Raw genomic sequence first — 18226 nt, 5'->3', positions numbered from 1 at the left:
TTCTGTGATGGCTAGTGATGTTGAACATCTTTTCATGTGCTTATTGGCCTTTTATATGTTTTGGAGAAATGTCAATTAAGAGCCATTGACCATTTTTAAATAGGTTATTATTGTTGAGTGGTAGGAGTTCTTTATATATTTTGGGTATTAGACCTTTATCAGATATATGATTTGCAAATATTTTCTCCCATTTAATGGGTTGTCTTAAGTTTCTTGATGGTGTCCTTTGTAGCACACAAGTTTTACAATTTGATGGCATCCAGTTTACCTATTTTCTTTGGCTGCTTGTGCTTGGTGTCATATCTAAAAAACTATTGTCTAATCCAAGTTCATGATGGTTTATATCTGTTTCCTTCTAAGAGTTCTGTAATTTTAGCTCTTAGATTGAGGTTTTTTAATCCATTTTGAGTTCATTTTTAAATTTAATATGGTGTGAATGAATTAGTGGCCTAACTTCATCCTTTTGCTTGTGGATATCTGGTTGTCCCCATACCATTTATTGAAAAAGACTGGATACCCTTTTTTAAAGTTTATTTTTCAGTAACAGTCACATTTAACATTATTTTATACTAGTTTCAGGAGCATAGCATAGTGGTTAGACAATCATTTACTTGACAGTGTCCCCTCCCCCCCCCGACATTTCCAGTACCCACCTGGCACCATACATAGTTATTACAATACTAGTGTCCTGGTGCACGGATTCATGAACGTTGAAAGGAAATTAATTAGAAGAAATATTTTAATATCACTATTCGCCCTTTCTCTATAATAGAAGTGTCAACCAAATTCACGATCGACAATGACAAATCGAAAGACACGTGTGATTGGTGCCCAGCAAGAGCTTTATATGTATCGCATATGCGCAAATCAACTTAGCCTTTTATAGATATAGAATAAACTTGCTTAATTAGATCTGCTTTGTGATTTAGCTAAACTTTTTCCAGCCCAGTGAAGCACCCCAACTTCTCTTTCAGGTAATTGTCAGCAACACAGCAGTAAATATCAACATGAAGCAGATTATTATTATAGATCATGCAGGGAGAACAAAGGGTAAAATATTTAACTGTAGCAGTGTTTGACTATATTCTGCACAGTGAGAAAACCTGAAGTCATTTTCAAGTTCCACCATTTCTTACTTCTTTTCAGTCAGGTCAAGTTTTTAAACTTTCTAAATCTCCATTTTATGGCTAATGAAAAGAAAATAGGGTTCTACTAAGTCTCCTGTCAACCTACTCCAGGACTTCTGTGAGGAACAAATGAGATGAGGCACATGAAAATGCTTCACAAACATTTGGTTAAAGTGTAAAATGTTTGTACCTGGCTATAAAGCAAGTTGTGTTCCTGGGCTGAAGAAACTCCAAGGAGGCTCATCACTAGGGAAAGGAAGCTGGGCATCTATAAGATCATCACAGTAAACATTCTCACACATGTTTATAAAGTCTAACATTCAAATTGGGTTATAGAAAGCCTTATTTGAGAATTTCTCTGGAATTTATGCACCAGAGTGGGATCATAGAGTATAGACATACTTAATGTCACTGGATCATAGAGTATAGACATACTTAATGTCACTGGATCATAGAGTATGGACATACTTAATGGATCATAGAGTATAGACATACTTAATGGATCATAGAGTATAGACCTACTTAATGTCACTAAGTACAGCCAGATCACTTAGCAGAATGGCTGTGTCAATTTACACTCACCACACAGCACATAAGAGTTCTTGCCTCCTGACATCTTTGCCAATCTTTACCATTACCCACCATTCTAATTTTTTTCCTCTGATAGGTGGGAGGGCTATCTCATTTATATTTTTCTATAATATATAATTTATATTTTTACTCTGTGGTTTTACTTTGGTCATCTTTTAATGTATTATTTTTTATTTTTAAAAATCTTTTAAGCTTTTCTTTCTGTGAGTTCCCATTTTTCTCTTGGGGTCCTTGTGATGTTCATATTTAATTGTAGAAATTTCTTGTCTATTCTAGTATTTTAATCCCTTGTCAATTTTAGATGTTGCAAAAGCTTTTCCTTGTCATCTGTCTTAACTCTGTTCATGGTATTCTTTATTGAACAGAAATCTATAATTTTGTTGAATGTAAAGTTTTTCACTGTACAGTTTGTATTTTTAGAGTCTGGTTTATGGAGTCTTTCTGCTCTCTAGTGTTCTCTGCTTTATGATTTTATCTCCCTGTGGTTTTACCACACAAGCCTGTTTACATGGCCTTTTGAAGAGCTGTCTTTCCTCTCTCACCTCTGGCTCTCAGGAGGTTTGGCAGTTGATGTTAATGTTTGGCTGCTTCTGATGGAGGAAAATAAATGCAAGAAAACTGATACACTCCCCTTTCTGTAAGCCCTGCTCTCACTCACAGGGAAGAACTCCTTTCACTCTGTTTGTACTACATGAATCCTGCCTGTTCAGCTACGGCTGACTAGAAAGGGATGCATACCTACACTAGCTGAGTATTCATCTCCCTTCAGGAATTTGGAATTAGGTCCACTCTCTGCTGGCCTCTTTAAAAACATGCAAATGAGAGGTTTTGGGATAACCATCTTCTCCCATGTTCCTAGAGAAGCTAAAGAAATGGTCAGCAGAGAAAGAATGAAGAAGATATTCACAGAGAAACAAAAAAAAAGCCTTGTGGCCCATAGAGAGGGAGAAAGATGAGAAAGAATGTGAGAGTAGCTGTCCTACATCCTGATGGCTTTCCAGTTTCTAGGTCTATTCTCTTCTGAGACCAGATTGCATCATCTGTGCTAGGTAGGGGTGGTTAACTGCTGTAACATACTCCTAAGTATACAGTGGCCCTAACCCGCTGGAAGTTATTTCTAAGTTGGTGGAAGGCTGTACCACGCAGGCGTCTAGGAGTCCACGTTGATGGAGGTCCTGCCGTTTCCATGGTCACATGACTTCCAAGGTTTCCCTAGGTGCCAGCATCCAGCTGAAGGGAAATGAACTTGGAGGTTAATACATGGGAAGTTGTGTAGGCCAGGCCTTGAACTAGCTCATATCCCTCGCATTCCCTTGGCTGGAACTCAGTCACGTGGCCACATTTAACCGTATGGTAAACTGAAAACTGTCTAGCTGTGGACCCAAAAGGAAGGGAAAAATGGGTTTGGTGAACAGCTAGAGATTGCCACATCATATTATCGGTGTGATGCCTCTATGTCCTTATAGCCAAGTTCCCGTTTTTTCTTAGACTTGTTTGAGTTGGCTTCTATTATTTGTACCTCAATGCATTAGGTGTTTTCATAACAGCCATATTTAAAATAGTAGAAGAAATAAAGACTGATGAATTTATTTTCTCAGGAAAATTGGGCCGATTTCCACCTATGATGCATCATCACCAAGCACCCTTAGCTGGCCAGACCCCTACAGCTCGCACCCAGAGGTCTCACCTTGCAGAGGCCTTTGCAAAGGCCAAAGGATCAGGTGGAGGCACTGGAGGAGGAGGAGGAGGAAGTGGAAGAGGCTTGATGGGGCAGATTATTCCAATCTATGGCTTTGGGATATTTTTATACATACTGTACATTCTATTTAAGGTAAGTGGAATCATCTTGGTCCTATTATATCAATGACAATCTAATATTATCGTAATAAAAGTCATTGTCAGTATTAAAACCCTTTTCAGTTCATAACCCTTTTTCAAATCTAATCTCTCTTTAAACCTTGCCTCCTCTTCATAAGGTATTTAGGGTAGGTGTTATCCTATCCTCAGTTTTACAGATGAGAAAATCTTCACTCAGAGCTTAAATGATTTCTCCAAAATTCACAACTGAAACTGCAGAACCAGGACTTGAGCCCGGATCTTCTACTTGCTAATCCAGTTAGCAATAAAGTTAAAGGCCCTTGACTGGGCATATTTGCAAGCTGAAAAGGCATAAAGCTGCTCTAAGAAGAGCTTCGTTGTTAGGATTGGCTCAGGGGTTTTCAGGTAGCCACTGTGAGGCCAGGTGATGACTATACCAACAACACTTTGTCCTCCTTCTCCCTGGAGTATGAAGTGCTGTTTTTCAACATCGTCTTCAGTAATTCTTCTCAAACAGAACTGCCATATCCTGAAACTAAGCCTGATATTTCTTAGTTCTGGGGAGACATGGTTTGGGTCCTTTACAAGTAGACTGCTAATTTAAGTTCCACCTCCAGCCCAGCTTTGGCAGGCCATGGGCCTCGCTGGGGGAAGAGTTTCACTTTGCCCTTCTAACTAGAGGAAGAGGCGAGCTCCTCCTAGCCCAGAAATTCTGCAGACAGCCTGAGGTGAGTGTTAAGTGAGCATGGCCAAGGCAGATGACCGGTAGAGAGATATTTTTTCCGTGTGCCTTGCTAATATTTTACTTGGAAAGCTGTTGTTTTTTGTTTTTATTGTTGTTTTTGTTTTGCTTTGGGTTTTTTTAGATATTTATCTAATGTTGCTATTCAAGTGGATTTCTGACTTAATTTTTGTCTCCCAGCCTTTTTCTTTGTTCACTTAATATGAGGGGTTCCGTGACTTTGAGGTTCTGAGCTGCTGTTGATGTGCTGTACCTCCTTCACTTCTCAGCTTTCAAAGGGGAAAACTGCAGCGGACCGGAAATGCTCTACTGCCACACCTGGAGACACCTACAGGAAAATTAGTAAGTGCCCCTTTCAGAATGGTCACAAGTCTGACTGAGTCAGACAGCTGTAATGCGGCCAGACGGACAATCTGGGTATGTCCTAAAAGCATTTCTCAAAAGTTGTCCCAAATTAATCTGATGCCATTTTTTACCTTAGCTCTGAGAGTTCCTGAAAGTTTCCATATTGACGTTGACTTTAAAGGGAAAGATAGCTACAAAAAGTACAAAACTACGAGTTCACTTTTTTATGCTAGTAAATTAATATTTCACATTTGGAATGCGTTCCTTCTCATGTCCAGACTTCAGAATATTGGTAGCAAATATCCTTATTTCACAGAGAGAAAAAGCAAGGCAGAGATCAAGTCATTGCCAAAGTCAGTTATTAGATCCAGGGACAGAATTTAACTCTTCTGGCTCTTGAAACATGATCATCAAATGTTCACTACCAACTAGAATATTCTGTGCTCTCTGAGGAAATGCAATGTATATGGCATAGCTCTCCCTCTAGGAATTTATAGTCTAGGATGGATGTCAGGAAAAATAACTGTGCAAAGTGGACTACCTAGACAGAAGGGATCTGATAAAAGCCTTATAGGAAATCATGTCTAGCTGGGTGTCTGTGGACGAGGCCTGCCAGCCAGAGGGGATGGCTTGGGTGAGACAGCCTGGCATAGGGCAGCTGTGGAAAAGAAGGTCTAAAGAGTAGGGAAGTTAATCCGTATTGTTGAAGGTCTTTGAGGCCAGATTGCTTTATCCAGTGGATCTTGAAGCCTCATCAGAGGTTTTTAAAACAAAGACATCAGCCAAATGAGGTGAGGCTGGACCACAGAAGCATCTGCCCTCGGCCATTATTGCTTTCTGTATTTATTCCGCATTCTCTATGGAAATAAATATTTCAGTCACACTCTGCATCCTTTTTAGAAATCTTAAGTATTCAGGGACTTCTTTAAGAAAGATGCCGTGTTCTTAATTGAGATAATGTTTAACAGTGATGGTAAATGCGTCACTAAAATAATTTTTAAAAGATTTGTGGACTCTTTAAATTCGAGTAGCAAATTCTGTATCCTGTCACATAATCATTTAAAGCAGAAAGAAGTAAATAAAATGAATTCCTAAGAGCAGCTGTTTTATAATGTAGTAGCAGTTATATTAGCTCCTTATCCTTCAATTTCAAATCATGCAGGAAATAAAAATAACTTAAGCATTTATGTAGCACAGTCCTCCACTTTATAGATGTTAACTGCATGAATAAGAATGTGGTCCAGAAGTATTAAAAGGCCTTTGAAACACTACGTCTGCAGTAACCCTTTGAATACATCTGGGTAGAGGATAGCACTGGGTATGACACAGAAAAACTAGATTATCTACATAATGAACATCATTTTATTTTCCTACTGCCTTAAAGTTCATTTCATGTACTGATGAGTGATTTATTTTTTCTGTTCTACTTTTAGGGTCTTAACGTTAGTTGAGAATACTACTTCTGGGAGGCAGGGTTACACCATTTCACTCCATATGACTGGGACAGAAAATCTTGGGCAGAGAGGTCTCAAGATTTCCTCTATTGAGGAAGCATGAAATTTAAACTGTTACTTCTAGATAGGTTTTTAACCTCATGTGCAGGTGAACTATTGCTCATTTCACTTAGTTTTCTAAAGTACCTTATATGTTTCGTACTTTATCCTTGAGCATCATTTAGATTAGAATAGCCAAATATGGCAGCAACCTAAGTGTCCATGGATAGATAGATGAATGGATCAAGATGTGGCACATATATACAATGGAATATTACACAGCCACAACATAGACTGAAATCTTGCCATTTGAGATAACATGGATGGACCTAGAGGGTGTTATGCTAAGTGAAATAAGTCAGACAGAGCAAGACAAGTAACTATATATAGACTAGAGGCCCAGTGCACGAAATTCATGAGAAGGAGCGGCTGCCTGCCGGGGCCTCCCTCCCTTCCCCTGGCCGGCCCCACCCACTGGTTGAACTCCCAGACAACCTCCCAGTGGAGAGGACAATTTGCATACTATGCTTTTATTATATTGGATTTCACTTATATGTGGAATATAAAAAACAAAGCAAATGAACAAACAATGCAAAACAGAAACAGTTTCATAGACATAGAGAAAAAAACTGATGATTTCCAGAGAGGAAGGGGTTTAGGAAAAAGGAAGAAAAGGTAAAGGTGAATAAGAGGTACAAAATTCTAGTTATAAAATAAAAAAAGTAATGGGGATGTAATGTATAGCATAAGGAATACAGTCAATAATACACTTACCTGGTATAATGACAGAATGGTGATCACTTCGTTGGGTATGTTAATGTAGCATAACAACATTACACACTTGAAACTAATATAATGTATATATTAACTATATTTTAATTTAAAAAAAAAAACAGGAAAAAAGGGTATGTTTATCTTCTTCATTTCTTCTTGAGTGACTATAGGGGTATGTTTTTCAGTCCTAGGTATTTTCTTAGCTGGTCCTACTGTATTTCTGTGTGTGAGAGTGATTTGTTCATCACTCACTAAACATGTATCCTTTAGATCTTGGCGCCCAAACCACAGCACCTTTGTATCCTGATTGGATTAGCTGGAGAAACTCTTAAGTCTCTTCCCTGAGCCTCAGGACCAGCCTGCATTACGTAGAGTGTCACAGCCAGCCATGTCTCAGAAAAGAGCTTAGGGAGTTGTGTGTGATGATTCTTAGATCAGTGCTTGTTTTTCAGCCAATTTTGAGCTTGTTCAACTGCAAGAAAAACTCAAGGAGACAGAGGAAGCCATGGAAAAATTAATTAATAGAGTGGGACCTAATGGTGAAAGGTAGGTTTTCAGGATTCAGACTATTTCCCATTTAGAGAATCAATTCAAGATTTTTCTCTTCTTTGATTTCTGGGCCACTTACTTTCATTTTATATAGTTGCCAACTTATTTGGCATTTGCATGTTACTTCTCACGAAACATTTCCATTTTCATGCTGTTAAGCAATCTCCATTTTCAAGAGCATACGTTCAGTGTTATGCACATTATTGAGAGTGAGTGTGAAGGTCAGGGTGAAGCCCTTCCACCCCTCACCTCCCCTTCAAGGGTGGCCATGTGGTCCCAGGCCAAACACCACACTTCATCTCCTTGGCCGCAGTGATGGATTCAGTGGTATATACAGGACCCAAGTTGGGCCAAGTGTACTTTCGCCTAAAACTGGATCTTGAACCCAGTGGAACCTGATCTGAAAGCTTTTCATATTAACTCACCCTGGCAGCAGTCCCTAAAGAGATTATCCATTTGCTCCTGCTCCCTAATCCCTAGAGCTGCTCTGCCTCCCACCTTCCTGAATCCTGGATCTTCAGCAATTCTTCTCATATTGTGAGCTATCCCACATTCTCCCAATAAATTCTGCTACCTCCTCCAAAATCTGCTACCTCCTCCAAATACAAGGAGCCAATTTATTGGAAGATTGGTTGCTTGTAACCAAGGAATCCTGATACAGCCTGTGATTTCTTTTTTTCCTCCATGAAGTTCCTTAATTTGGCCCAACTGGGACCTGGGTTGGAAGGGTGAATTTAAGGTCAACTTCGATGTAGTGGCAAGGCCTCCAAGGGGATAACGAATAATGAGACTGGCTTTGTGTGAAAAGTCAAGAGCAGGTGTAGAGTTTGGACATCATCTGCATAGAGGTGGTGGTTTAATCTGATACTGGGTCAGCTTTCTGAGGCCGTTTGTAAGAGTAGAGAAATGAGGGCCCTAGGATTGAGTCTTCATGACAACCATGTTTCAGGAATTGGGAGGAGGAAAGTGAGCCATGATCAGAGGTAAGAAGCATGGTTAAAGAAATGGGAGGAATACATGTCTCAATAGACAAGGGAGAGGGCATTTCAAGAGGATGGTTCATAGTACAGAGAAGTTAAGAAAAATGAAATGTGAGAAAAAGACTTTTGGACTTGAGAGTAAAGTGGTCATTGATGATGCAGATTTTGGTAAAATGACGGAATGGAAGCCAGATTTCAGGGGGGTGGAGAAAATGGACTGTGAGGAAACAGGGAGCAACCAAACACATGAGCACTTAACAGTGTTCACGGCACTTGCCTATACAGTCGTAGTTACCACTGCCTTACAGGAGTAAACCAAGGTGAGACAACAAGGAATCTCTGAAAATCTTCGTTGTGGTAAATTCAGAAGGTGTAAGGTGGGCCATGATGAATTGCCTAATGCATGACACGGGCAATATTAATAGACCTGTTCAGAAATGAAAGAGATGCTTTAGTTTGAAATTCTCTGAGAAAGCTGCTCTTGTCTGTTTCTGCCTCTGTTAGCCATTCCTCTTTTATTTAAGGTTCTGGTTTTTCATTAGTTAAGAGACAGAATCCAGCCCTAGCTGGTTTGGCTCAGTGGATAGAGTGTTAGCCCTCGGACTGAAGGGTCCCAGGTTCAATTCCAGCCAAGGGTGGTGTACCTTGGTTGCAGGCTCGATCCCTGGCTCTGATGAGGGCTCATGTGGGAGGCAGTCAATCGATGTGTCTCTCTTACATCGATGTTTCTCTGTCTCTCCCCCTCCTTTCCACTCTCTCTAAAAATCAGTGGAAAAATATCTTCAGGTGAGGATTAACAAACAAAAAGAGAAACAATCCAGCTGTTTCACTCAGTAAGAATCAAAATACATTGAGTACAGTCCAGAGAAGTAGCATGTGCAGCCAAGAGCAAGAGCTTTGTGATGAGCACACAGGCTCTTGTAGGTGGGGGTGACCTGGATGCCCCAGAAGCCCCCCCCAAAGTGGTCATTGTAAGAATTGGGGGTTATGTAGAGCAGATGAGCAGTTGTGGCGAGTCAAGCTCCTGTACTGATGCGATCTAAGAGGCCCAATACATTTAGCCGAATGTAGAACAGGCGAGCTTCTTCAGTTCAGGCTGTGAGGCCATTCGTGTGGAAGAACTGGAGCCTGGTGGTGTTTTCCTCCCACGGAGGGCTGCAGAAATGCACCTTTATTTGCCTCAGTTACCACCTTCACATCGGAGGGAGGAAACACTGTTCTTTTTCCTTATTGGTCGTTAAGGATAAAGTTTGTTAGGCTGAGCATAACAAGGAATGCTGGCTCCCACTGGCTGATTAGAAACATAGAGGACACCTCCATGGGAGGCTGTTCAGAAGGTATTATTTTTCCTTCGTTAGTGCTATGCTGATTTTTAATGCTGGGGTTTTTAAGAAAAGAAGTAGCCTCGGTTAAATCCTGCCGCTAGTTAAAGCTTGTAGCAAAGCAAACAGTTCTCAGCCTTCTCTGTAGGGCCTTGCCTGCCTATGAGTGTGATGCAGTGCTTCCTTCTCAAAAAATAAAATGCTCCTACCGTTTTCCTTGAGTCCATCTTATTCTTGCAGACGTTTGTCCAGAGCCACCAGTGAAGCTGGGACTCAAACCCAGGTTTTCTAAACTGTGGAACTTGAGCACTGTGCTTTAAGAGTTGCACCGAGTGCTTTCAGAAGTCAGGAGACGTTAGTTTTAAAGTGCTGACATTAACTAGCAATAGAAATGTATAATTTCCCTCTTGAGGGTCTCAGTTCCCCCAGTGTCTGTGGTCTAGATAATTGATTTGTCAGAATGATCCAGCTCTGGAATTTGGGGATGTATCTGCACAAGTATATGCAGCCTGGTGATTGTAGGGATGGCCTAGTACAGTGATGGCGAACCTTTTGAGCTCGGCGTGTCAGCGTTTTGAAAAACCCTAACTTAACTTTGGTGCCGTGTCACATATAGAAATTTTTTATCTTTGCAACCATAGTAAAACAAAGACTTATATTTTTGATATTTATTTTATATATTTAAATGCCATTTAACAAAGAAAAATCAACCAAAAATATGAGTTTGTGTGTCACCTCTGACACGGGTGTCATAGGTTCGCCATCACTGGCCTAGTAGCACATTTTCCCCCTCGTCGAGGCTGATGTCCCAGCAGCTTTCCTTTTGATGACCTTGCGTCAGACAACGGTAGCTTGCAGTAAATGGAGTGTTATTAAGTAACAGTGAGGTGCACTGAAAAAATACTGAACCAAAAGCTGAGCTATCTGGGGTCTGGTCCCAGCATTGACATAACTCATGTGGGACCTTGCGCAATACCTTGATCTATTCTGGGCCTTAGTTTTCCCGTATATAAAATCAAACCGTTGAATTGATATGTGTAGTTACCAGCTATGCTGCTCTAGAATCAGTTCCTAGAATTATCTGCTGCTGCTCCACTTCTAGAATCCAGACAGATCATAGTGATATTTATGTTCATTGCCAAGGAGTATTTACCACTAAGTGGCTGGATTGTCTGATATTTCTAAGCAGAGCACAGACTGTGACTTCTGACCAAGAAAAACAGCTCCTGTATCAGCTCCAAGAAATCACCAGGGTCATGAAGAAAGGAAGGTTCACTGACAGGCCCACTCCAGAGCAAGAGGCTGAGGAGGCCCCTTACATGGAGGACTGGGAAGGTAAAGTGTCTTCTCCTTTCTCTGTTAGCTGTCAGCCCAGAAAAGAGATGTTAATTATTTTTAATCAGCTTTATTACTAAAGTGTAATGTATATATAATAAAATTCACCAATTTTAAGGGTATGGTTGGGTGAGTTTTGACAGATGTGTAGAGGTGTGTAATTACACCATAACCATGATATAGAACATTTCCATCACCCTTTGCAGCTAATTCCCTCCTCCTGCCAGTGGCTTAGTTTTCATATTTTTGTAAGTGTATCTTAACAAAATAGGGAAGTAGACATGGATTTATATTCAGAGATCTTAACTGCTATGTTACTTATAAGGGAAAGTTGGAAGGAATCTAAGGGTCTCCAGAAGAGGCAGGGTAAGTCAGATCAGTTCTGTAGCTGTGTGAGGGGATATTGTGCAGCCAGCTTTAAAATGACTGCTGACATGGAGAAATGCTCATGATATAATGTTGAATGAAAAAAATCAGGTATAACATTTTATATACAGGGTGATCCTTATTTTAAAAAAAAACATATGTATACACACACACACATATATATATATTTTAAAAACCATCCTATCTAATAATAGAGAAACATGGTAATTAACCGTAACTTTGCTACCCTTCCCATTGGCTAATCAGCGAGATATGCAAATTAACTGCCAGCCAAGATGGCAGTCGGCAGCCAGGCAGCTAAAGCGAACAGGAGGCTTGCTTGCTCCAGTGATGGAGGAAGCCAAGGTTCCCCGCCTGCCGCTGCTGGGCTCTGAGCTCTGGATGCAACTATGTTGCAATTAGAGAACCTAAACAAACCCCAAATACCTGCTTTCAGCCAGCACGGCCTCAGAGCTTAGAGCGGCCAGTGATGGCAACAGAGTTTCAGTTATAGAATCTAAACAAACCCAGGTACCTGCTTTCAGCCGGCAGTGGCCTCAGAGGTGGAGCTGGCTCTCAGCTCCAGTGACAGCCATAGAAGGTAGATAAATCCCAGAATAAAAAAAAAAAAGAAAAAAGGAGAGGCTGGGAGCTTCAGTCGCCCACCAGCCTGAAAACAGCCCTCAGCCCCTCACCCAGACTGGCCAGGCACCCCAGTGGGCACCCCCACCCTGAAGGGGGTGTGACCAGCTGCAAACAGCCATCATCCCCTCATCCAGGCTGGCCAGGCACCCAAGTGGGACCCCCACCATGAAGGGGGTATGATCAGCTGCAAACAGCCATCATCCCCTCATCCAGGGTGGCCAGGCACCCAAGTGGGACCCCCACCCTGATCCGGGACACCCTTCAGGGCAAGCCAGCTGGCCCCCACCCATGCACCAGGCCTCTATCCTATATAGTAAGTGGGTAATATGCAAACTGACCCTAACAGCAGAAGGACTGGGAATGACTGGTCACTATGACACACACTGACCACCAGGGGGCAGATGCTCAATGCAGAAGCTGCCCTCTGGTGGTCAGGGCGCTCTCACATGGGAGGAGCTCTGCTCAGCCACAAGCCAGGCTGATGGCTGCCAGTACAGCGGTGGTGGTGGGAGCCTCTTCTGCCTCCTCAGCAGCGCTAAGGATGTCCAACTGCAGTTTAGGCCTGCTCCCCGCTGGCAAATGGGCATCTCCCAAGGACTGCCAGGCTGCCAGAGGGATGTCTGATTGCCATCTTAGGCCCAATCCCCTGGGGAGCGGGCCTAAGCCAGCAGGTGGTCATCCCCTGAGGGGTCCCAGACTGCGAGAGGGCACAGGCCGGGCTCAGGGACCCCCCGCCTCCCCCGAGTGCACAAATTTTTGTGCACTGGGCCTCTAGTATGTGTGTGTGTGTGTGTGTATATATATATATATATATATTTTTTTTTTTTTTAAACCATACACACACACACACGCTTATATATGGTAAAAAGCCAGAAGCAATACAACAAATTATTATCAGTGGTGGGATTCTAGATAATTTGTTTTCTTTCCAAAACTTGTATTTTTTCAAATTTTCCACATTGAGTCCCTATGACTTTTATAATGAGAAAAACAAACAGTAAATGTAAAAAAAAAAAATCTCCATACTCTACACGTACCAAAAAGAACCCCTGCTTTTCAGAATTTGTAGGCAGAAGTGGTTTGCGTTTGGTTGACTCTGCTGATTACTGTAACGTGCACATGGGTTTTGGATCTCCCAGCTTCGCCACACTGAGCAGCGAGCACGCTGCTGCTGCCAGCACGGGCATGGGCTCCAGCACGGCCCATCTGCTGCTCAGGCTGACACAGATTGATTTCATTTCACTCTTTAATTTGGCAACACTTTCTCTTCCCTCATTATCTAGCTGGGCTTCAGTACCAGTGTTACTCATTTTGTTTACCAGTTTGTTGTATTCTTTTGTTCCATTTTGTGAAGATGAAGAAGCCACCAACGGGAATCCTGTCTTCTGAAAACACAGCGCTGTCCTTCGGGATTTGGGGCCTGTCTCGCTAAAGCATTTCTCTGTTCTGACACTGGCCAGCCATTTCAATAGTAAAAGGCTTCCTGGTGTATTTTTCAGAGTTTAGCGTTCCTTCCTTCCACTCCACCCTCCACCCCCGGGAAGGTTTGGAAATGGGTCCAAATAGAAATTATAAACATTAGCCTTAGGCTGTGCTCTCTCCATCTGGTGTTGGGTCCTTTCTTTTTTCTACTGAAGGCTCCTGTTGTTTGTTTAATCTTCATGCTACTGCAGAAGCTGGAGGTGTGAGACTCACCCTCTGCCCCAAGCCCCCTGCATTTAAGGGATTTCCATCTGAAGGGGTTTGAATTTCAGAGAGCACTGGATAGTCAGCCAGGCGCTTAGAATTTACTGAAGTGAAACTTTAGAGCTGTTAGTCATCTGCGAGATTCCTTGAATGGATTTGTTGGAATGGGATGGCTGCTGCCTAAGAAGCCTCTTTGAGTCTGACACTTTATTTTGAAGAGACAGCCTTTGTAAGACTTTGTGCTGCTTTTCTCTCTAGGTTACCCTGAAGAGACTTATCCAATTTATGACCTTTCAGATTGCATCAAGCGTAGGCAAGAAACAATCCTGGTGGATTACCCGGACCCCAAAGAGCCCTCTGCGGAGGCACTAGCTGAGAGGATGGGAGTGCTGGAAGAGGCAGACCATTTGGGTTGGGAAGTGCCCGCTGACAGCAGAGCCCAGGAGGAGAATTCTGTTACTTCATATGACCCAGAGCCAGAAACATGTTCCTGCTGTCTTCACGAAGAGGACCCCACGGTCTTGGTGGAGAATGCTGGATTCTTGGCAGACAGTTACAGTGAGCAGGAGGACACCACCCAGGAAGCGTGGCCCCAGGACTTCAGAGATGAGGGGCTGGGCATCAGTGCCGACAGAGCGTGTGTTGGGGACACACTGAGGAAGCGGAGCCCCCAGGGTTTAGAGTGAAAGCAGCCAGTTTGGTGAAGTATCCACTACTCTGGTCTCAAAGCGACCTTGCTCTCCTCTCTAGATTTCACCCTTGGCCCTGTACTTCCTTCTGTGTTTAAATATTATAGCCAATCAGGTCACTACCATGGATATCATGTATCCTCCCTGGTGCTCACACACCTGTCACCTGCACAGCATCATAGAGATGAGTAGGAACACAAGATGGCTTAGCTCTTTCTCTCCCTGCCTTTCCTCCACCAGAGAACTGATCCACTGAGTAACTGTTTGCTCTATCATAATTACAGATAGGACCACTCAGGCAGAGGTTCGACTCCGTGCTGGGAGTAACAGGTGGTTTACCTGTGAAAAAACATCAGCTTACACATTGATGAGGACTTAAGGTTGCAAGAGTGAAGATTTCAGAGTCTGAGATGCCTTATTCTCTGGGCCTCGAGCAGGTTAGTGGTCCCCTGAGTTCAAGAAAAGAACATTTAGTTTTGGGGGATGATGGAGCCAAAGCAGGACTCTGCTGTCCGAGCTGAAGTCCCTTCCTCACAGCAAGGGCCAGAGGACTCACACTGACCTGAAAATGGGCCCAGCCTGGATCTCTAACTTCCTTTATCCCTGTGCTGCTTAATAGAACTGCTAAACCCACCTCTTGGTCTCCAGTGGCCAGAGGAAGCTTTAGGTGGAGACTTTAGTCCCAGCCCTGCAGAGCCACGGCTTGAGGCTGCAGGAAAGCCTGCCCAAGGGTAGTGGTCCTGCTGTGAGATGCTCACAAGGCCAGTGAGGGGAGTGAGCCATGCATTTTTGGACAGCCCTTGCCTCGAAGCTCTTTCGGGATGTTGTGCCCTCTGCGAAGTTGGTTTCCCAACCACATGCATTGAGACAGAAATGAGGACTGAACTTGTTGACAAAGTGCCGGCCCAACAGGGAAGCTGCAGGGTGTGTCTGCTGCGGAGAACCAGTGCAGTAGTGCCCAGGGGAAGAGGCGTTCATTTGCCTGTGTTCAGACATCTGGGTCCTCTGAGAGAGCTGGGGGAGTAGGAAATAGGTTAGGCCTGGGAGGATCTTGACCAAACTACAGGCCTGATCTCAAAGCTGCCATCTGTGTTCTTGAGACAGAATGAATGAACCCATTTCCCGTGGTAGACCCGAGGGTTTAAAGAGGACGCATTCCCGCGGACACTCCCAGTCATGAAATTTGGAAGACTTGAAAATTAAGAAATTATGTAAAGGCAGATATGGCACAAGATGCCAGGAACATATTTAATCACACAGCCTGCTGTCAGAAGGTATGGGGTCATATTAAGATTAAGTTCAGCTACTATTAGGCACTTATTGTTAGTTAATGAACTGCAGTCATTGAAGATTGAGTTTATAGAAAGCATATTGCATCTGTCTTTGGGACATTTGGTTCATTTGTAACAGATGCAGTTTAAAATGTACTGAAAACCATCTAGATGTAATGCTCAAGGTAAAAAATAATGTAGGTGCTCTACTGTTTCGATATATTGTTTTCCATGTTATGTCCCTTCATTCACAGGGGTTGATTTATGACAGTGCTGGGTCCCTGTTTCAAATTTCTTTTTCTGCCTTAGGCTGATTCCTGTGTTAGAGATGCATATGTTTCCTCCTAGTTTTCAACTCATTTATTCATCTGGCAGACACTGCTCAGAGGCAGGCAGTGGGAATGGAAGGCTCAATTCCTACATTTTAAAAACTCAGTTTAATGGAGGAAGCCTTATCCAATTTAATGAACTAACTATAATAATAAAAGGGTAATATGCTAATTAGACTGGCCATCCTTCCGGACGAAGCCGGGGTCCCAGGTGCCTGCCAGCGGCTGGAGGGAAGCAGGTGCTGGCGGCCGGGAAGGAAGGCCTACTCTTGCATGAATTTTCGTGCATCAGGCCTCCAGCACACTATAAAAGGGCTCAAGCTCGTGAATTCTGCAGGCAGAGCCATGGCAGTCGTGAATCCATCCCCATCTGTTCTGACTGGAATCTTGTCGGCTCCTTAAGCCTTCTGTCTGGACTCTTGTCTCTAAAGCAAGAGTCTAGGTCTCCCAGGTGGTTCTGAGTATTAAATGGCATCATCAGTGCCTGTAAAACAGCCTCAGTCCTACATGACTACCACTCAGTAAACGGTAGCTGTGGTTTTATGCTGGAACTGAGATATGGACCCAAATCTATAGGAAAACAGATCATATTTGCCAAAGTACTTCCAAGAAACTTCACAGAAGGGGCATAGGAAGCACTTCTCCAGTGAACAAGGAAGAGAAGGCATCCTGGGAGAAAGTATGTGGATGTTCAGGTACATGGATGGGGTTGCTGTGGAATGTGTTACATAACAAGTCTTTATGTGAATGTTAATCTTGGGGGGAAACTGGCTATGGAAGCAGGTCCTGCCAGATGTGCTATGACCTCCTGATGCCTCTTGCTGCCCACTCCTTGCTTGGTTTATTAGCAGGAATATGTTTATAGTCCAGAAATTTTTTGTACTTTCAGTCTTTTCAGATTAGGCGGCCGTAGCAGGAGGCACGTTCAGCCTCTAGAAAAGGTGGTGGGGTACTCAAACAAGGTGTGGTCCAAATTGGGACACTTAGGAAAGGGAGCTCTAATAAAAACGCCAGGAAAATAGGTCTCAACCAGGACTGTCCTGACCACTAAGCAGTACAAACCTCGTGCCGTTTCCTAGAGGCAGAACTAAGGAGACAGGCCCCGGTTCATACAGGAAATGCTTGTGGCTACAGAAAAACTCTGAGGGTAATAAGCCACTCCTCCTTATGACCACATTCTTAAATTCTGTCTCAACCCAGACTGTACTCCAAATGAAAATCTAGTATTTCAGCTATTCAGCAGTATTGAGAAAAAAACATGAAGTAGCCATGATGTTCCCTTGACTATACAGATCTTTCTAAAAGGCACCTAAACTGTCCTTATTTTTTTTTTTTTTTTCACAAACAGGACAAACTTATTCTTTCCCTTAGATTATTCCTTCTCTGAGCATTTATGAATTTTGAGTAATACCCACCTCGCAAGGCTGGCTGTCTGTCCCAAGGGGTCGCCTGTTGTAGGTGCCCAGGACGGCATCCTCACCGCCACCCCTCTGGGCTGTTACACCGGACGCCCTCCAGGGCTATGGGTGACTTTAGTTGTGACCTCCCTCAGGAGCAGATCGTTAAGGTCCTTGTCTGCTTCCAGCCACCACTGCAGCCTCCCTCGCGCTTGGTTTCAGGCCTGCCACAGGCTGAGGGAAGGCTCCCAAGTATGTCCGCATCCCGTTTAAGTAGGGGAGGCTCTGGGTAGGGCCAGGCCTTCTTCGCTGGCACAGCTGCCCCGTCGAGGATTGTTCTAACGCATGGACTTCTGTCCTTGCCATTCCTCCAGCCCTTCCTGGCCTCTGCGTGTGGTTCTGCCAGCCTTAAACTTGAAGATCCCAGGCCAGAGGGAGGACCACTTACCAGTGGTTCTCAACCTTCTGGCCCTTTAAATCCAGTTCCTCATGTTGTGACCCAACCATAAAATGATTTTCGTTGCTACTTCATAACTGTCATGTTGCTACTGTTATGAATCGTAATGTAAATATCTGATATGCAGGATGGTCTTAGGCGACCCCTGTGAAAGGGTTGTTTGACCGCCAAAGGGGTCGCAACCCACAGGTTGAGAACCGCTGGCTTAGACCCACCATTGTTACCACCATCCTCCTCCTTCTCCTCCCTGAGGCTCGTAAGGATTGAATGCTGTAGAAAAAAACTTCTAGGTAAAAAACATGTTTTTTTT

General features: G+C 43.2%; 1 protein-coding gene across 6 annotated transcripts in view; it reads left to right on the top strand.

The window, feature by feature from the left end:
• The window catches only part of RIC3 (RIC3 acetylcholine receptor chaperone), a 37328-nt gene extending 21358 nt beyond the window's left edge, over positions 1-15970 (top strand). The window contains exons 2-7 of one of the 6 annotated variants that reach the window (XR_009454430.1): positions 3317-3549; positions 4548-4620; positions 7343-7436; positions 10928-11076; positions 14032-14899; positions 15567-15970. Coding sequence is in view for 5 of the 6 variants with exons in the window: in XM_059708798.1 (XP_059564781.1) it covers positions 3317-3549; positions 4548-4620; positions 7343-7436; positions 10928-11076; positions 14032-14459 (977 nt within the window). In the remaining variant the exon portion in view is untranslated. Of the gene's footprint in view, positions 1-837; positions 975-3316; positions 3550-4547; positions 4621-7342; positions 7437-10927; positions 11077-13441; positions 13696-14031 lie in introns of those variants that run through there. The other 5 variants (XM_059708801.1, XM_059708799.1, XM_059708800.1 and 2 more) reach the window with 5 other exon arrangements.
• The last annotated feature ends 2256 nt before the right edge of the window (positions 15971-18226 follow it).

Source organism: Myotis daubentonii, chromosome 9 (genome assembly GCF_963259705.1).
Source record: "Myotis daubentonii chromosome 9, mMyoDau2.1, whole genome shotgun sequence".
Classification (NCBI taxonomy): Eukaryota; Metazoa; Chordata; class Mammalia; order Chiroptera; family Vespertilionidae; genus Myotis; species Myotis daubentonii.
This window is presented reverse-complemented; position numbering and strand designations above follow the sequence as displayed.